We start from the raw sequence: 16,895 nt of genomic DNA on the forward strand, positions 1-16,895 counted from the left end.
TGTGTGTGTGTGTGTGTGTGTGTGTGTGTGTTTGTGTGTGTGTGTGTACATAAATACACACACACACACACAGTTTTACGTTTTTTTTGTTTTTTTTTACAGAAAAATCATAATAATACATAAAATGTAAAAAAAAAAAAAGATATTGTCAAATTTTTAATAAAAATTAAATAACTGCTTTCTTATTGTATGTAGTTTCGAATGAAATGATTACCCAGTCATTATTGCTTTTATTACCATAAACAATAATAATATTAAAGTGATTTCTGAAGGATCATGTGACTGAGGACTGGAGTACTGAAGCTGAAAATTCCTCTTTAAAATCACTAGAATAAATGATTAAATGAAATAATAAACTTCTCTTGAAGTTATTTTATAGTGCAAGAACATTTCACAATTTTACAGTTTGTTCTGTATTGATGAAATAAATGCAGCTTTGGTGAGCAGGAAAAGTTTCATTTAAAACATTTAAAAATCCAACTGACCACTAAACGTTTGACTGTTAGTGTATATATTGAAAAATCTGTTTGTGTTTTTTTTTATATTATAAATGTGACATTGAAAAAATAAAGAACTAATAAAAAAAAAATCTGCTTAGCTTTTAGCATATGAAAAATAATAGATTTTAATTCTAAAAACAACAGTGTTTTGAAGTTGAGACTTTAATTATTTGAACCCCGCCACTATCCAATTGACAACCAACCCTGCTTTCCAAGATGAAACTGATTTCTGCTTCAGAATTGAGAAAAAAAAAATGAATTTCTGTTTTCATGAGTCTCAAAGTATAATAACAAACACTAATGAAAAATGAAAACTTTATTCCAAACATTTTTTTTTACATACAGTATGTGTGCTAGGAAAACAGTGCCATAAAAAGACAAAATAAAATGGCCTCATGTTAGTCTGACAGACATCAAGGAACCACACATACAGAAATCCTTATAAAATAGAAACTCTTTGGTCATATATTCACTTAATGCACAACAACAGTCTTCACCAGTGAGAATATCTCTGCTATTAGTCATGATTTACGCTGTTCATATATAAATTACTGTACATAATCACGCTTGAAATGTTCTGCCCTGAACATTTTTTGTTGCATAAACTGTGCATCCAGGAAATGAGATCATGGGAGTGCTTGATAGTTGAAATTAATTTAAATATATATATAAAATTCAATCCGCAACAAGAAAGTGCCGATTTGGATTAATATTGTGGCCTAAAACTGAAAAGTACAACATGACAAGGCACAGTTACACAAGTGCTTACATCTGGACACAAATGTCCATGTTCTTAGTATCTCCCCCATTACCTGTGGTATTTGACCCTAACATACCATGGAGCTGCAGGCAGAGGAGAGCGTTTCTCCGGGGCGTGTCGTTGCTCCATCATCAGTGGCTCATCTGTGAGGTGACAAGAGTATAATACGCCCCCTGCTGGCTGAGAAGCTGTTGGTGCGTGCCCTGCTCTACCACCACCCCGTTCTGGACCACCGCTATACAGTCTGCATTCTGGATGGTGGACAGCCGGTGGGCTACAATGATGCATGTGCGGCCCTTGCTCGCCTTGTCCAGAGCGTCCTGAACAATCTACACACAGGACAGACAGACAGAAGTGATGAATGAGGATAAGTGTCGACTGATAACGTTACCGCAGATGTGACGGTAAAAAATAATATAGAGGATAAAAGACATTAAGACGGCATGCTAAAATGGTCGAAAAGCTATTTCAGTCACTAGTGAGGTGTGGTCAGTGTAAGATGACTATTTGTCAACACAAAATGTATAAACTTTTTGTGATCATGATGTGGATTTAATGAATTCCAGTGTAAATTTGCTGACAATTGACGTTGACTGGACGTTCAGTCAAATGACCACATGAACGGCTACTCAAAAGCTATTAGCCATTGAAAATTGTTTTTGGAAAAAGAGCCTGGTTAACTTCCTTTCAGATACACTATTAATAATAAAATTAAGGACATTCATTTTAAAATACTACATACAATTTACCCGGTAAAATCATTTTTATGAAAGTCATTGAAATGGAGGACATCGGTGGTTTCTGCAATGTGGATAAAGAGAGCCTTTGTCATTTATTTAATGAATGCAGCAGTGTAAACAATTTCTGGAAGGATCTTGCCAAATACATTTTTGAAAGGACAAAACTTAGTTATTATTTTACATTAAGATATTATTTTTTATAATGAAAACAAACTCAACAAATGTCTTGAATGTATTGTTAATCTCTTTATTTTATTGGCGCAGTTTTACATACACAAAACAGAAATTAGCTAAATCATCATCTCCCACATTAACAGTTGTTTTGTAACGAGTTTGACTTCTTTATTTCGACATTGAAATTGTTGAAAAAAATCTGAGATATGTATCAATTATTAGACACTTTTTTTGATTCCCCTGTCAATTCTTAAAATCATTGGATGTAGAAATGCTGTACACTATACTTTGTGTGATTAATTTATTTTTATTTATCTTTGCTTTTTACCATTGTTATTTTAGTTTTTTTGTGTGTTTCAAATTTTGTATTGTTTTGTATGTTTGTTCCTGATGATTATGCAATAACAAATAAATAAATAAAAAAGCCATTGAAAAAAAAATTGTCTTTATATTTTGACCACAAGGCGCCGCTGCCTCCCCAACAATGTTTAACATCTTCAAGGCATTGTGTTAAATCATAAATATACAGTTGAAGTCAGAATTATTAGCCCCTCACTGAATTTTGTTTTCTTTTTTTAAATATTTCTCAAATAATGTTTAACAGAGCAAGGGATTTTTCACAGTATGTCTGACAATATTTTTTCTTCTGGAGAAAGTCTTATTTGTTTTATTTTGCCTAGAATAAAAGCAGTTTTAAATTTTTTAAAAGCCATTTTAAGATCAAAATTTTTAGCCCCTCATCATTATACAATAACTTGCCTAATTACCTTAACCTGCCTAGTTAACCTAGTTAAGCCTTTCAATGTCACTTTAAGCTGTATAAAAGTCTTGAAAAATATCTAGTCAAATATTATTTACTGTCATCATGGCAAAGATAAAATTCATCAGTTATTAAAGATGAGTAATTAAAACTATTATGTTTAGAAATGTGTTGAAAAAAACACATTCTCCTCCGTTAAAAAGAAATTGGGGGAAAAATAAACAGGGGGAGGGGCTTATAATTCAGGGTGGCTAATAATTCTGACTTTAACTGTATATATCTATGGTGTCAAATACCAATAATTAACAAAAAATAAATAACAAAATTCAAAATGGCTGACACTGAAAACACTGGATTGTATTTGATTAGGAATCAGCTTGCCTCACTGAGCCCAGTTTTTATTTTTTGGTCGGTGTGGCCAAACTAGCAGGATGTCCTCGCTACAGTCTGTATCACTATGATGAACTGGACTAGGTCCAGTATGTAGTGGACATTGTAACATCCTCTAAGGTAACGCCCATGCTACTGTGACAGTTGGGTTTAAGGTTGGAGGAGGTGTAGACGATTATTCACTGCGTAATGGTGCACATTTTTATTCCTTTTAGGAGAACAATTAATTAATCTGTGGAGGTTAATCCAGTAAAAAAAAAAAGTTTGTTATGGTAATCTTCAATCAAAGTCCATTTGCTTTGGTGTTTGGATTAATGGTGCTTCTCTGTTGATGTCAGTTTGAAAAATTCTTCCACAATATTATTAACTAGGCCACATAACTGTTAGTTTGCAACTAGGGAATGATGTGCAAAAAGAAAGCCCCGCCCCTATTCAATATTCAGTTTCAGTTGTAAGTATATCAACATACTAAAATAGAAGACTCCGCATCTTCCGGTTCATGTGAACTTTATCTACTAACCACTTGGTTGGCGCTGTGTCAAAGCTTTTTACCAAACAGTTCTATGTGTTGCTATAATAAAATAAAAGACTAAAGCTTGTAGTTTTGAGATTAATAAATACAATAGTTGCCATTATCAACACCAAAATTTCTGTGTTGATGTTCATTTGCGTTACATCCCTTTTAGAGATAAAGATATAAAAGATTTTGCAGTGAAAGCTGAAAAATTGGCAATAAAACATTGATAAAGTTGACACAGTCAACGTTACGAAACCTGAAGGATCATACTATTTAAATGTTAGTAGTTTTTGAATGATAATTTGAGTTATTTTGTGTGTGACAATTTTATGATTTGATTTTGTTGAACGAAATAGGTTATGTTTGAGGACTTTAATTATGATCGCTTATTTGCAGGATGATGCAGATTTCTGACAGTATCAGAAAGTACCAGAAGCCAAGCATAACAACACAAGATGAGAAATGCCAAGCAGAAAAGCAACTGCAGTGCAGATGCACAGGTCATTCATAGATTCCCTAACTTGAGTTCAGCTCCTGGTTCAAGGCAACAATGATTTGTTTAATAGTGTATGTGTTTTTAATTTGGATTAATCTTTATTTTGTTGTTTGTTTGATTGTTATTTCAACCTAAAACGGCTCAATGTTTTTTTTTGACCAGAACGTCAGTAGTGTGTGAACGGTGCTTATGCTGTACCTTCTCGCTCTCTGTGTCCAGAGCAGACGTGGCTTCATCCAGCAGCAGGACCTTGGGATTCCTGAGGATGGCTCTCGCTATGGCAATGCGCTGCTTCTGTCCTCCTGAGAGCTGCGTACCCTTATCACCCGCCTGCGTCTGGTACCGCTGAAGACAAAACACACAATATCATTTGGTCAAAATCTACACAATCATTAAATATTTTCTTTAATTGTTGGTTACTTTGTGAAATGAGAATATTTAGATAACATGTTTTATGAGAAGAGTGGAAATTAAACATTCCAAATGACTTTTGACAGCTACTGAAGGTCAAACAGGAAGTTTATTACTGTTAAAAAGGTTTTTAAAATGTTATAGAAAGTTGTTACTTACTAAGACTACATTTAAAAAATGTAGCAAAACACTGATATAGCAAAATATTTTTTTGCAATTTTAAGTCACTTAATATATAATTTACAATATTTATTGTAATCGTGTGATGGAAGGACAACATTTTCAGCATCATTACTCCAGCCCTGTTTGAATGAATGCATTTTATTATAGCAGTTTTAACATGTACTGCTCTGTGCTTTACAATCATATGAGAGGGTCTCTCCACACCACCACCAGTGTTTTATCACATGATCCTTCAGAAATCACTCTAAGGGCCCTATCATACACCTGGCGCAGTGTAGCGCAAGGCTTGGCGCAGTAGTCTTTTGGTAGTGTAGCGCAAGGCTTGGCGCAGTAGTCTTTTGGTAGTGTAGAGCAAGGCTTGGCGCAGTAGTCTTTTGGTAGTGTAGAGCAAGGCTTGGCGCAGTAGTCTTTTGGTAGTGTAGAGCAAGGCTTGGCGCAGTATTCTTTTGGTAGTTTCAGCTTGGTGCAAGAGTCGTTTTGAGGCGTTGCGCTACGCTGTTTAAATAGCAAATGCATTAGCGCTCATTTGTGCTCCCATAGGCGTTCTGGTCTAAAAAGGAAGGCGTTCTGAGGCGGACCGCTGGCGCGTTGCTATTTTGAGAAACTATAATAGATTTTTCATTAGACCAAAACTAATCCGGTCTAAACTCCGGCGCAGAGTTGCGCCTCGCTTACACACTGCTTAATACGCACAATTGAGCAATAGGCAAATATCTTTACATATGAAAAAATTTAAATGTTAAGGATATATATAGGATATATTAAGAATAGATATAGGATATAAATATAAAGGATTAAAATATTACAAAACATACTATTTTCTAGCCTACATAAATATGAAAAATCACTGCTTTTATGTCTTCTTCATCTCGGGAGGCTTTTTCAGTTCATTCATAACAATTTGCTTTTGTATAATGTTATTATTATTAGCAGTATTATTTAATATATCCATATTTATACTTGTTTTTATTAAAAACAAGCTTAGATTGGCCCACCTGTCAGGTTTTAGACCATAAGGGGCACATCATGTGTTTTATGATATAACTCATTATAACATTTTGTTATTATTGTTCATTTATTCGTTTGCTGGAAATTAGAACTGAATTTAGAAATAGTTTTGAAACGAATATTTGCGCTTAACAAACAAAGGTATTTATTTATAGACTAATTGATGTCTGTGCGTAAAGGTTTCCCTATCCAAGAGCGAATGTGAAAGTAGTTCCATTATCTCTCATTCTCACGCAGTAGATGCTCTGTTTAACAGTTTTCTGTTAAAAAACTGTCAACTGTTAACTGTTTGCTTGTGAAATGCTCATTTTTTCCACTTAGACTTAGACACAGCTGACTCTTAAAGGGAATGGGAGATGAGACTCTAATAGGTTTATTCTCAAAACACACCTATAACTCATTAAGAAAATAAACTCAACCCTTTTAGATCATGCGCCACTGCGCAAGGCAAATTTCCCGTCCTTAAATTAGCAAAAACGCGTCCTGACATGCCCTGAAAGCATTTGGGCCCTGCATTTTGCGCTCTGCGCATGGACCGTCAAAATAGAGCCCTAAAGGTCGATTCACACCGCACAGACAAGTCTGTTGGTGTTTGTTGTGTGATATTATTTTCAAACTCTTACCAGGGATCAGACAGGTTTCATGTAAATATCTTTTTAGGCCTTAAACAAGTTATTTAATTATTGTGTGTGTGGAAATTGGAATAGGAAACATTCTTAATACAACCTGTTTGTTGGCGTTTGTCTGTGAGATGATGTGAATTCGTCTTAATATGTTGCTAAAAACAAATTCCCATAATTATAAACGCTGAAGACAGTTGTATTGTTTTTTTTTTTCATTTAACAGTGATCTTTTTAATAATTGTTAATGAACAAAGGAATTATTTGTTGTTTAGAATATTTTAAAAGATCTGTTATCATTGTAAATTTCCCTTTCTGTCACTTTTAATTAATTTAATATGAGGAAAAAATGGATTAGTGTCATTATAAAAAAAGACACCAAAAATTTGAACAGTGTTTATGTGGGTGATTGTTCATGTGTGGTGTTTTTACCTGTGGCAGGTTCTCTATGAATGAGTGTATGTTTGCAGCTTTAGCGGCCTCTACGATCTCCTCCTGGTCCACTTCTCTGCTGTTATCTCCATATGCGATGTTCTCAGCCAGGCTGCAGTCAAACAGCACAGGCTCCTGGGAAACGATGCCAATTTGAGAGCGCAGCCAATGGATGTTCAGCTGCTTTGCGTCATTGTCATCCAGCATCTGTCAACAAAGAGTAACCCTTATCAGTTTGGGTAAATAACTATGATTTATTACTGGGACAATTCATCTCTACTGCTACTATTTTAAGACTTGATTTATTATTATTAATATTCAGATTTTATTTTACACTTTGTCATGTATTTTGACCAGTCAGATTATTATGCTGTATAACAAGTAATGTTTGCATTCATGCAACAAATTTAGTGTGTGTATGTTTTTTCACTGCTTGTGAATTTAGTTTAACTGACCGAACCACAAAAATGATCAAGTTATTTAGCGATGTCTGCTCGTAATCAGATCACCTGATGTTAACAGGTCTTTGTTGTGTGATATTAAAGTTAAGAACCTGAAGTATTGAGGTGAAGGAGCATCCTTTGATGTTCATGCTCGGGTTTCCTTTTTCTGGTCTGACTTTTTAACAACCTTAAGAGATACCTTATCACTGACCTTGGGAGAGGTTTTAAGATGTTAACTTCCCTGGTTGTGTGAATGACCTCTTGCTGAGCTGGATTAATGATGTAAAACTGTAAAGCTAAGTGTCAATACAGATCCTCAGGGAAAAGTCACTATCAATAAATGTTATAATATAAAAATTTGCTCTAAAAAAAGTTTTAAAATGTGTTAGCCCCCCTGTTTATTTTTCCCCAATGTCCGTTAAAGGGAGAGAAGATTTTTTTCAACACATTTCTAAACATAATAGTTTTAATAGCTCATCTCTATTAACTGATTTATTTTATCTTTGCCATGATGACAGTAAATAATATTTGACTAGATATTTTTCAAGACACTTCTATACAGCTTAAAGTGACTTTTAAAGGCTTAATTAGGTTTACTAGACAGGTTAGGGTAATTAGGCAAGTTATTGTATAATGATGGTTTGTTCTGTAGACAATCGATAAAATATATAGCTTAAAGGAGCTAATAATTTTGACCTTAAATGTTTATTTAAAATTAAAAACTGATTTTATTCTAGCCAAAATAAAACAAATAAGACTTTCTCCAGAAAAAAATATTGTTAGACCTACTGTGAGAATGTCCTTGCTCTGTTAAACATCATTTAGGAAATGTTTAAAAAAGAAATAAAAATTTAAAGGGGGGCTAATAATTCTGGATACAGCTGTAAATAATAATATGTAAAAAAGTTTGAGAGTGTATAGAAATTATCATGAATTTAATAGCTATTATGAGAGTAACGATAACTAATTCAGACTCATAATTCAGCCATAATTCAAACTCAGACTTAACTAAAAAAAAATAAAAAATCACCCAGTCTTTTAAAGTGGCTATTTTGTTGCCAAAGCTCTAGAAACGAACACTTTTCTGGCATGTTAACTTTAACTAACAGGTACATCTTGGTGAATGAATTTGACTTACGACTGAAAAATGGTGCTAATAATAGCTAAACCACAACAGTAGGAAAAAATGTGAAACAATGAGACAAAAAAAGTCCCTGATATTCCATTACTTTGACCAACAATAAAAAAATATGTATGTATATATTTTGACTGTCAATGTCTGGATTAGACCTTTTAAAATGTCATGATATTCCAGACTTGTGGGAGCTGCTGTCTATGCTATTTTGTAGTTGAAGAACAAAACTAACCATACATTTTGCTGTGTTGCTGCTTTCAAATACAACAAAATAAAAAAACAACTTTAAAAGGTCAAATTGCTCAATCCCTGTTTCTAGCTTCTTGATTCTGTTTACATGGACATCAGTAATCAAATTATTTGATTAATCTGAATAAGACAATAATAGGATTAATGTGTTTACATAGGTTGCTTTTTGCATGCTCCTTTCATGATCCTGTTTTACATTTTATAGCACATAATCCGATTAACGTTATTGCGTCACCGTGTTATCCACATTTCCACCCGAATTTCATGTAATTTAACTGCAGATTGGCAATTTCACTTTCATTCAGGAACATTTCGAGCATGCCTTCCACGACAAATGAGATATTGGATGCGAATATGAACTGCTTGAAGAGTGTAATGTTAATGGAATTTCAGACCACATGTCGTATAGGGGGAAAAAACCTTGGCATTTTGTAATGCCAAGTTTTTTTTTTTTTTTTTAAGTTTCGTAACAGAAATGCTGCTTAGAAGCCTTTACGATTAACTAACTGTTAACTGCTAATATCGTTGCATCCCTATTGATGATATCAATGCATAATACAAAAGGCCTTTTCTACAAACTCATCCAAATCCTGCTGCCGAGTGTGCCGCTGCTGCGCCACTCGTTTTGGTGACTCACCATATGCGCCTCTTCAGCTCATGCTGTACTAAACAGATGCACATCACTTCATAACTATAACGGCCGTTTTTCAAATGAACTAAACTTATTTTTGATGTCTTGGTCACACTATTTGAAAGGCCGGAACAAAATGCCTTGCGGGCCGCCAATTGAATAGCCCTGGTCTATAGACTATCCTGTCACAAAATGCGTTGAAAATCCTACATGACGATAATAGCTTAATTAAGGTGTTTACATGTCTGTACTGCACTTCAATAATATGACTAAAATTGGCATACTCCACGTGTCTTAATTTGATTTCTGTTTAGTTCGATTATGACCTTAATCAGATTAAATGAATTTTTAAAAAAATCCCTGTTTACATGGTAGATGCTTAATCAGAGTATTGTCTTAATCACATAAAAATCGGATTATTGGTGTCCTTTTTTTATTATTATTGGTGTATTGTAAATGTACTAATTTATAGAAAAGCCATTGAATGAACATATTAATCAACCAGAAAAAACTACATTGCATTGCACTATATTTTAACTTCACCTGCTGTCTTAATTTTTTATGTTTCTTTGAATAAGTCCATCAACAAAATATGTTTATATTGCATCTTTGAGCAAGTTTTATTCAGATTTTTGGCAAGAATCTGTTAGAATTTTCTCATAATAAAACCACAAAGAACTGTCTGGTTTTGACAGTTTTCCCTCAGGAGCAAATATCTGCCTTTAAACTTGAAAGAATCTAAAGACAACTTTATTTAAAAGAACTTAGAGTGATAATTACCTTTAACAAACATTTTATGGTAATAGTTTTTTGTCAATATTATAATGTGTTCACCTACCACTCTGCCCTGCTGAGGGTCATAAAATCTCTCCAGTAACTGGATGGTGGTGCTCTTTCCACAGCCACTGCTGCCCACCAGAGCGAGTGTTTGCCCCTTCTTCACCCGAAGCTTGAGACCCTGCAGCACTGGCACATCCGGCCGGGATGGGTACTTGAAATACACATGTTCAAAACCCACATTCCCTTCGAACTTATCCTACAGAGATCAGAGGAAACATGCCTATTAGTACACATCGGTGTATATTAGTGTTGACATAGCAATATATCTGTCTCTCGATGATGTGTGTACATTGAATGACTCCGGATATTAAAGGTGGACAGAGTCCAGCTCTCTCTGGGTGGTTATCAGATTAGAATGGAACAGCAGAAATGATAAAGGATTCATTTCCAGGAGTGATTCCTGAGGAAGTTCATCATGACAGGCTTCTAAGAATTATACAATCTTGCCTTGAAATAAGGCCCTATGCAGTTGTTAAACATGCTGTTTTTTGTTAACGTGTGTTCATGTATGGATTGAGTACCGGCTTGTCTCCATCCTCTGAGGAGTTATCAATGGCCGGGGCTCTGTTGATGAGCATCAGGACGTGAGAAGCAGACATCTTGGCTTTAGCGTAGTTTGGAGTGAAGGAGTTTGCCTCTCCAACTGCCATTGCTCCATACACCACAGCTGAGATCACGCTATCAACAAACAGACAAGTATAGAAAATAAGTCAATAAATCATACTAAAAGTAAATAACTAATTAATTAATAAATAAACATTCAGGTATTTCAACGTAAAATAACAGAATAATTAAAATGTTATAAAAACAATTAAACAACAAAAACTTTTTATTAATTCTAAAAAACAGAAAGTATTCTAATGAATGATGACACAATATTTTAATATAACTATAATTATATATTGTATATGATGCATGAATAACACAAATTTGTAAATAAAAAATTAAATGAACAAAATAAATAATAATTTAACCTTAAAGGGCACCTATGGTGAAGATTCTACTTTTCAAGCTGTTTGGACAGACATGTGTGTAGGTATGGTGTGTAGACTGTCATATAGGGATGATATAAACACACCCAGTTATATATTTTTTTTCAATTTAACAACATAAAAACGGTGGACCAATTAAAGCGGTTTTTAGATCGACCGCAACTTGACGTAGGAGTGCGGTCCCCCCGCCCACCAATACTGATTGACAGGCACACATCACCATATCCTCTGTTTGTTGTTTCACGTCCGCCATTTTCAGCGTGTGAGTCAAAGCGATGTCACAGTTGGCTGTAAAACTATACAAAGACACAAATGATTTTGTACTCTCTGCTAGGTCTGTGTCCGAGGCGTACATGTACGGCTGAATGCTGGTCCTCTCACTCATGTTGCTTCTCTCTGTCTGCCTGTCTGTTGTTAAACACAGAGCGGGGGAGCTCTTAGCTCCGCCCCCTTGTTATGTTGGGCGGGAAGTCGAAACTAATTTTTATGTGAAGCAACATACCCCTAAAACAGCAAGCTGTGTACACGCCTCCAAAATAACACTTTTTAAAACAATATAATAAAAAAATCTGAATTGTGTTTTGAACTGAATCTAAACTGGCACACTCAGAAGAACCATAATATTAATATTAAATCTTAAAAAAAGGGGTAAACTATGTGCCCTTTAAATTCAGATAAATAAGCAAGAGTTCAAATAAATAAAAATAAATAAATAAAACTGGTTATACCACTGGTTATACTACAGAACTGGTTATATCACTTGGTCATACATTTTTATAATAGCAATATTTAAAATGTAATATCCTTTTTTTCACAGAAATTACAGATGTAAATTAAAATCTTATTTCTCTTATACATTTTATGTAGATCTTCTTGAAAGCTTAATCTGAAAATCAGCATCTCAATATGTGGATCACCAGTCTCATTCTGGTGTAGTCTTAGACAGAATCTACATTTACTGCACATCTGATAAGTTTATTCTGACTCACTGTTGTTTCCTCAATCATTAACTCATACTGTAAAGAACAGCAGACTTTGGACCTTCCCTGTGTTTCTTTACTACTTGACCTCTCTCACATCTGTTTATTTTTTACCAGTGATGATCATGGAAGACAACTCTGGATCATATTGACACTAATGAGGGATATTTTTCATTGGTTGCTGTGAGTTAAGATTCACTTACAGGAAGACACCCTCAAAGGTCATCAGCTTTTGTTCAATGAGCCAAGAGCCAAACTTGAAGCAACCGGCATAGGCAAAATAAATCATGGCTTGAGAGAAAGAGAACGTCAGGCCAAAGACGTGTGCTTTTTTCTTGGCATTTCTAGGAAGTCACACAAACAATTAAAATCTTAATAGGCATATATGATCTTTAAACATATACGATTAAGTTATTTAAACATACTTGTAGGGCACAATTAGGTTCTCCTCATAGAGACTTTCAAACTTGCTCTCTCTGGTCAATGAAACCACAGTACGGACATTCTCAATGGCTTCTGTTGCAATCTAAACGGGGAAATAATGCATTATAAACAACAGTTGATTTATGTTTAAGCCATGGTGAAGTGTGAGTGTAAATGTTAACCTTTCCAGCTTGTTCAAGTTCTTTCTTGTCTTTTAGAGCATGTCCTGCCAGTAACTTCATCTGAATAGCTCCTGCCACAGCCATGATTGGCACAATTGAGAGGATAAGGAGGGTCAGCTGCCAACCGTACACAAATGAGATGACAATGGCGGTGCCTAGGTTGGCCACATTCTGCGCCAGTGTTGCCAATCTCACACCAGTCGCCTGTCGGAAAAAAGGTTAGAAAAAAAGTTTTCTGGGATATCACTATCACAAACAATTTATTCATCCATTCATTCATTTTTATCTGCTTTTCCGGGGACAAGTCGCGGGGGCAGCAGTCTTAGGAGAGAAACTCCCTCTTCCCAGACACTTCCTCCAGCTCCCCCAGGGGGGTTCCAAGGCGTTCCGAGGCCAGCCGAGAGACATAGTAAATCCAGCGTGTTCTGGGTCTTCCCTGAGGCCTCTTCCTGGTGGGACATGCCTGAAACACCTGCCTAGGTAGGCATCCAGGAGGCATTCGAAACAGATGCCCAAGCCACCTCAGCTGACTTCTCTTAATGTGGAGAAGCAGGGGCTCTACTCTGAGCTCTTTCCAGGTGACAGAGCTCCTCACCCTATCTATAAGGGTGCACCCTGCCACCCTGCGGAGGAAACTCATTTCGGCCGCTTGCATCCGGGATCTTGTCCTTTTGGTAATGACCCAAATCTCATGACCATAGTGAGTAGGACTGTAGATTGACTGCTAAATCGAGAGCTTTGCCTTTTGGCTCAGCTCCTTCTTTTCCACAATGGACCAATACATCAACTGCATTACTGCTGCCGCTGCACCAATCCACCTGTCAATCTCACGCTCCATCCTTCCCTCACTCGTGAACAAAACCCAGAGATACTCAAATTTCTCCACCTGGGGTAAGGACTTTCCTTCAACCTAGAGATGACAACCCACCTTTTTCTGGTGGAGCACCATGGCCTCGGACTTGGAGGTTGTTTGTATCTAAATATTATTATTATGAATTAATAATATTATTATATCATTAAATGAAAAAAGTTTTAATTTTTTGTATATATTTAACAATACATAAAAAGATACACAATAATTTGTGGACAAAGAAATATAAAAGAAAAAGAGGAGGCACAAATACATTGTTATTTCATCAGAATTTCCAATAAACAAAATGGATCATTTATATTTCAGCATAAGTCATTTTAATAGTATAATTAACATTACGGAGTATAATTAATTGCAGTATAATTAACATCCGTAACATTAACGGATACGGAGTATCAATTTGGGAGATTAGCAGCTAGTTATGTATAGGATTATGTGTTACTGCCTGCAGTAAAACCAAAAACTATAGATTACACTTTAGCAATATATTACAATAATATAACATTATTATAATTTTATATATATTTAATAATAATAATAATAATAATAATAATAATAATAATAATAATAATAATTATTATTATTATTATTATTATTATTATTATTATTATTATTATTATTAATTTATATTAATATATTAATAGAAATTATGATTAAAATATATTAATATAATAAAATAATACTTAATACACTTTTTTGTTCCTTAAAGCACTGAAAAAAGTGTTGCATGCAGAACTGTTGCAAACTATTTGTGTTGAATTAAACAAACAAATTAAGTTTAATAATGTTCAACTTAATTGGTTTGTTTAAATTCAACACAAATAAATTGTTTACAACCACTTAACGTAAAAAAAATAGTAAATCCAAGGAATCATCTCTGAATAATTTTTTTTCAGTGAGAGACTTTGGTAAAACTTACGCCCTGCACTTGAGCAGTATCCGCAGCCAGTCTGGTGGTCAGCGCACCCACGCTGTTCTTGGTATCGTCATACCAGGCCAGGTCCTACAATACACACAGACAGGTGTCATGCTACTCTCCATCAATACACATCTAATTATAGCATCATTGTGGTTAACCTTGAGACGATGAGTCTATTGTGCTCTCACCTGTCTCATCATTGCATTGAAGGCTTTAAACCTCAGTCGCATAGTCAGAAGCTCGCCAGCTTTGCCAAAACAGAAACCCTAGAAAAAGACAGCAATAAAACTAAATAGAGAAAAATATCTGAAATTGACACTTATTTTACCCCTTTTTCAAGATTTAAGATAAGTCTTTTGTGTCTCCAGAATGTGTCTGGAAAGTTTCAGCTCAAAACACCCATCAGATTATTTATTACAGCTTTCAGAATATTGCAATTATCTGCTCTGAAAACAAAGCAGTTGTTTTTGTAGACGGTGCCTTTACTGCTAGTTCTCTCCGCCCACCGTTTCCACGTGTCTGTCAAAGGCTGAGTCGGATAAACAGCACAGTGACTAACATGAAGGAAGCAGATCTCACGTAATGTTAGTGAGAAATACTACAGTAAGAACTTTCCCAGTAATTATTATTTAAAGTATGTGTTGTGGAGTTGCAACAATGAGTCATGGGACAGGATTTGGATCAAATTTTAACGTCAAAAATAAGACTTATTGTGCTTATGTCACTCTTATATGACTGTGGACACACTATACCTACACACAGTTCTGTTCAAACACCTTACAAAAATGATTTTTATCATAGATGTCCCTTATCATAACACTGATTTATACATTGTTTAAAAATATATACATATTATCTTCATTTCAGCTAATACAACATACATGTCATGTGGTTGATATTTTCTGATATTTACATCATATTATGATTCTTGAAAGACACTATAATATGCAGATTTCTTGCTCAAGAAACATATATTATATTATATTATATTATATTATATTATATTATATTATATTATATTATATTATATTATATTATATTATATTATATTATATTATATTTTATTTCCAATAAAATATTTTGTGTTGTTTTAAATACTATTATAATATTTAAAAGAACTACATATTTTCTGCTGAAATATTACTGAAATAAAAAATACATCTGAAATTAAACAAACCAAAAAAAAAAAAAAGCATTCTTTTGGCATTTCTGAATCTTTAACATTGGTAGTTTCACCCAGCAAATAATTGACAGACTTGTCTGCTTTTCTTTGGCGCTTACAAAGCGGTATTTCACAACAGTCCTCAGCTTTTAGATAAGAGAGATCAGATCACATGTACTTTTTACCACCACTAAATGTACAAGATGCACCTTACATGTATGTTTTCAGGACAAAATCTTTTCATGTGCATCCATATAAATCAGCCTTTTACATCTCAGATTAAAATTTTGTATCAGATGGTTATCTAGATGACACCTAAGTGGCTTAATGTCTGTATATAGAGTGTTTTTATCAAGTGCTATGTGTAATAACATGAAACAAACCTGTAAGAAAAGAGTGAAAAAGGACAAAACTCCAATGCCAGCAAACAGCAGAGAGTAGAGGTCACACCTCTGCCGCACGAGATTCTGATCCGGCTCAGCAAACACCTGAAGAGGAAGAAAACAACAAAATACTATAAGGAATGATGATGTCTCAATGATGTCATTATTTTGATGGTATTATTGATCTCTCGTTATGCGCAACATACTGCAATGATTTTAGAGAAGATGACAGCAAAAGCAGGCTGCATGCCTCCGTTGATGGTGGCACAGAGAATTCCGACCACCATGTATGGCCATTCAGGATAATTTAGTTTCAGGACAGTCAGGAACGAAACGTTTGGAACCTTTTCCTGCAGAGAAGAAAAGAGTGAACAAATCCTAACAGTTATGAAAAAGAATCTCGTTCAAAATATTTAATCATAACCTTGAAGTTCCTTAAACTGGAATAATAATAATAATAATAATAATAATAATAATAATAATTCAAGCTAAACATTAGGTTTAAGTTAAAATAATACTCATGTCTGTTTCCACATTTAAAAAAAAATATATATTATTTTTTATTATTATATATATATTTTTTAATTTAAAATATTATTATTAACTTATTGCTTAAAAGGACAGTTTTTTGTAAAATCACATGGGTATGACATACACTCACTGGCCACTTTATTAGGTACACCTTACTAGTACT

General features: G+C 34.4%; 1 protein-coding gene across 1 annotated transcript in view; it reads right to left on the reverse strand.

The window, feature by feature from the left end:
- Positions 1–800: 800 nt before the first annotated feature.
- The window catches only part of abcb4 (ATP-binding cassette, sub-family B (MDR/TAP), member 4), a 29,917-nt gene continuing 13,822 nt past the window's right edge, over positions 801–16,895 (reverse strand). Inside the window, exons 17-28 of the mRNA NM_001316714.1 lie at positions 16,408–16,551; positions 16,202–16,306; positions 14,845–14,922; positions 14,657–14,740; positions 12,867–13,070; positions 12,687–12,787; positions 12,465–12,605; positions 10,811–10,967; positions 10,288–10,485; positions 6,992–7,198; positions 4,536–4,682; positions 801–1,589 (exon numbers count right to left, since the gene is read on the reverse strand). Of these exons, the coding sequence (NP_001303643.1) occupies positions 1,392–1,589; positions 4,536–4,682; positions 6,992–7,198; positions 10,288–10,485; positions 10,811–10,967; positions 12,465–12,605; positions 12,687–12,787; positions 12,867–13,070; positions 14,657–14,740; positions 14,845–14,922; positions 16,202–16,306; positions 16,408–16,551 (1,764 nt within the window). The 3' untranslated portion in view covers positions 801–1,391. The remainder of the gene's footprint in view (positions 1,590–4,535; positions 4,683–6,991; positions 7,199–10,287; positions 10,486–10,810; positions 10,968–12,464; positions 12,606–12,686; positions 12,788–12,866; positions 13,071–14,656; positions 14,741–14,844; positions 14,923–16,201; positions 16,307–16,407; positions 16,552–16,895) is intronic.

Source organism: Danio rerio, chromosome 16 (assembly GCF_049306965.1).
Source record: "Danio rerio strain Tuebingen ecotype United States chromosome 16, GRCz12tu, whole genome shotgun sequence".
NCBI classification, from domain to species: domain Eukaryota; kingdom Metazoa; phylum Chordata; class Actinopteri; order Cypriniformes; family Danionidae; genus Danio; species Danio rerio.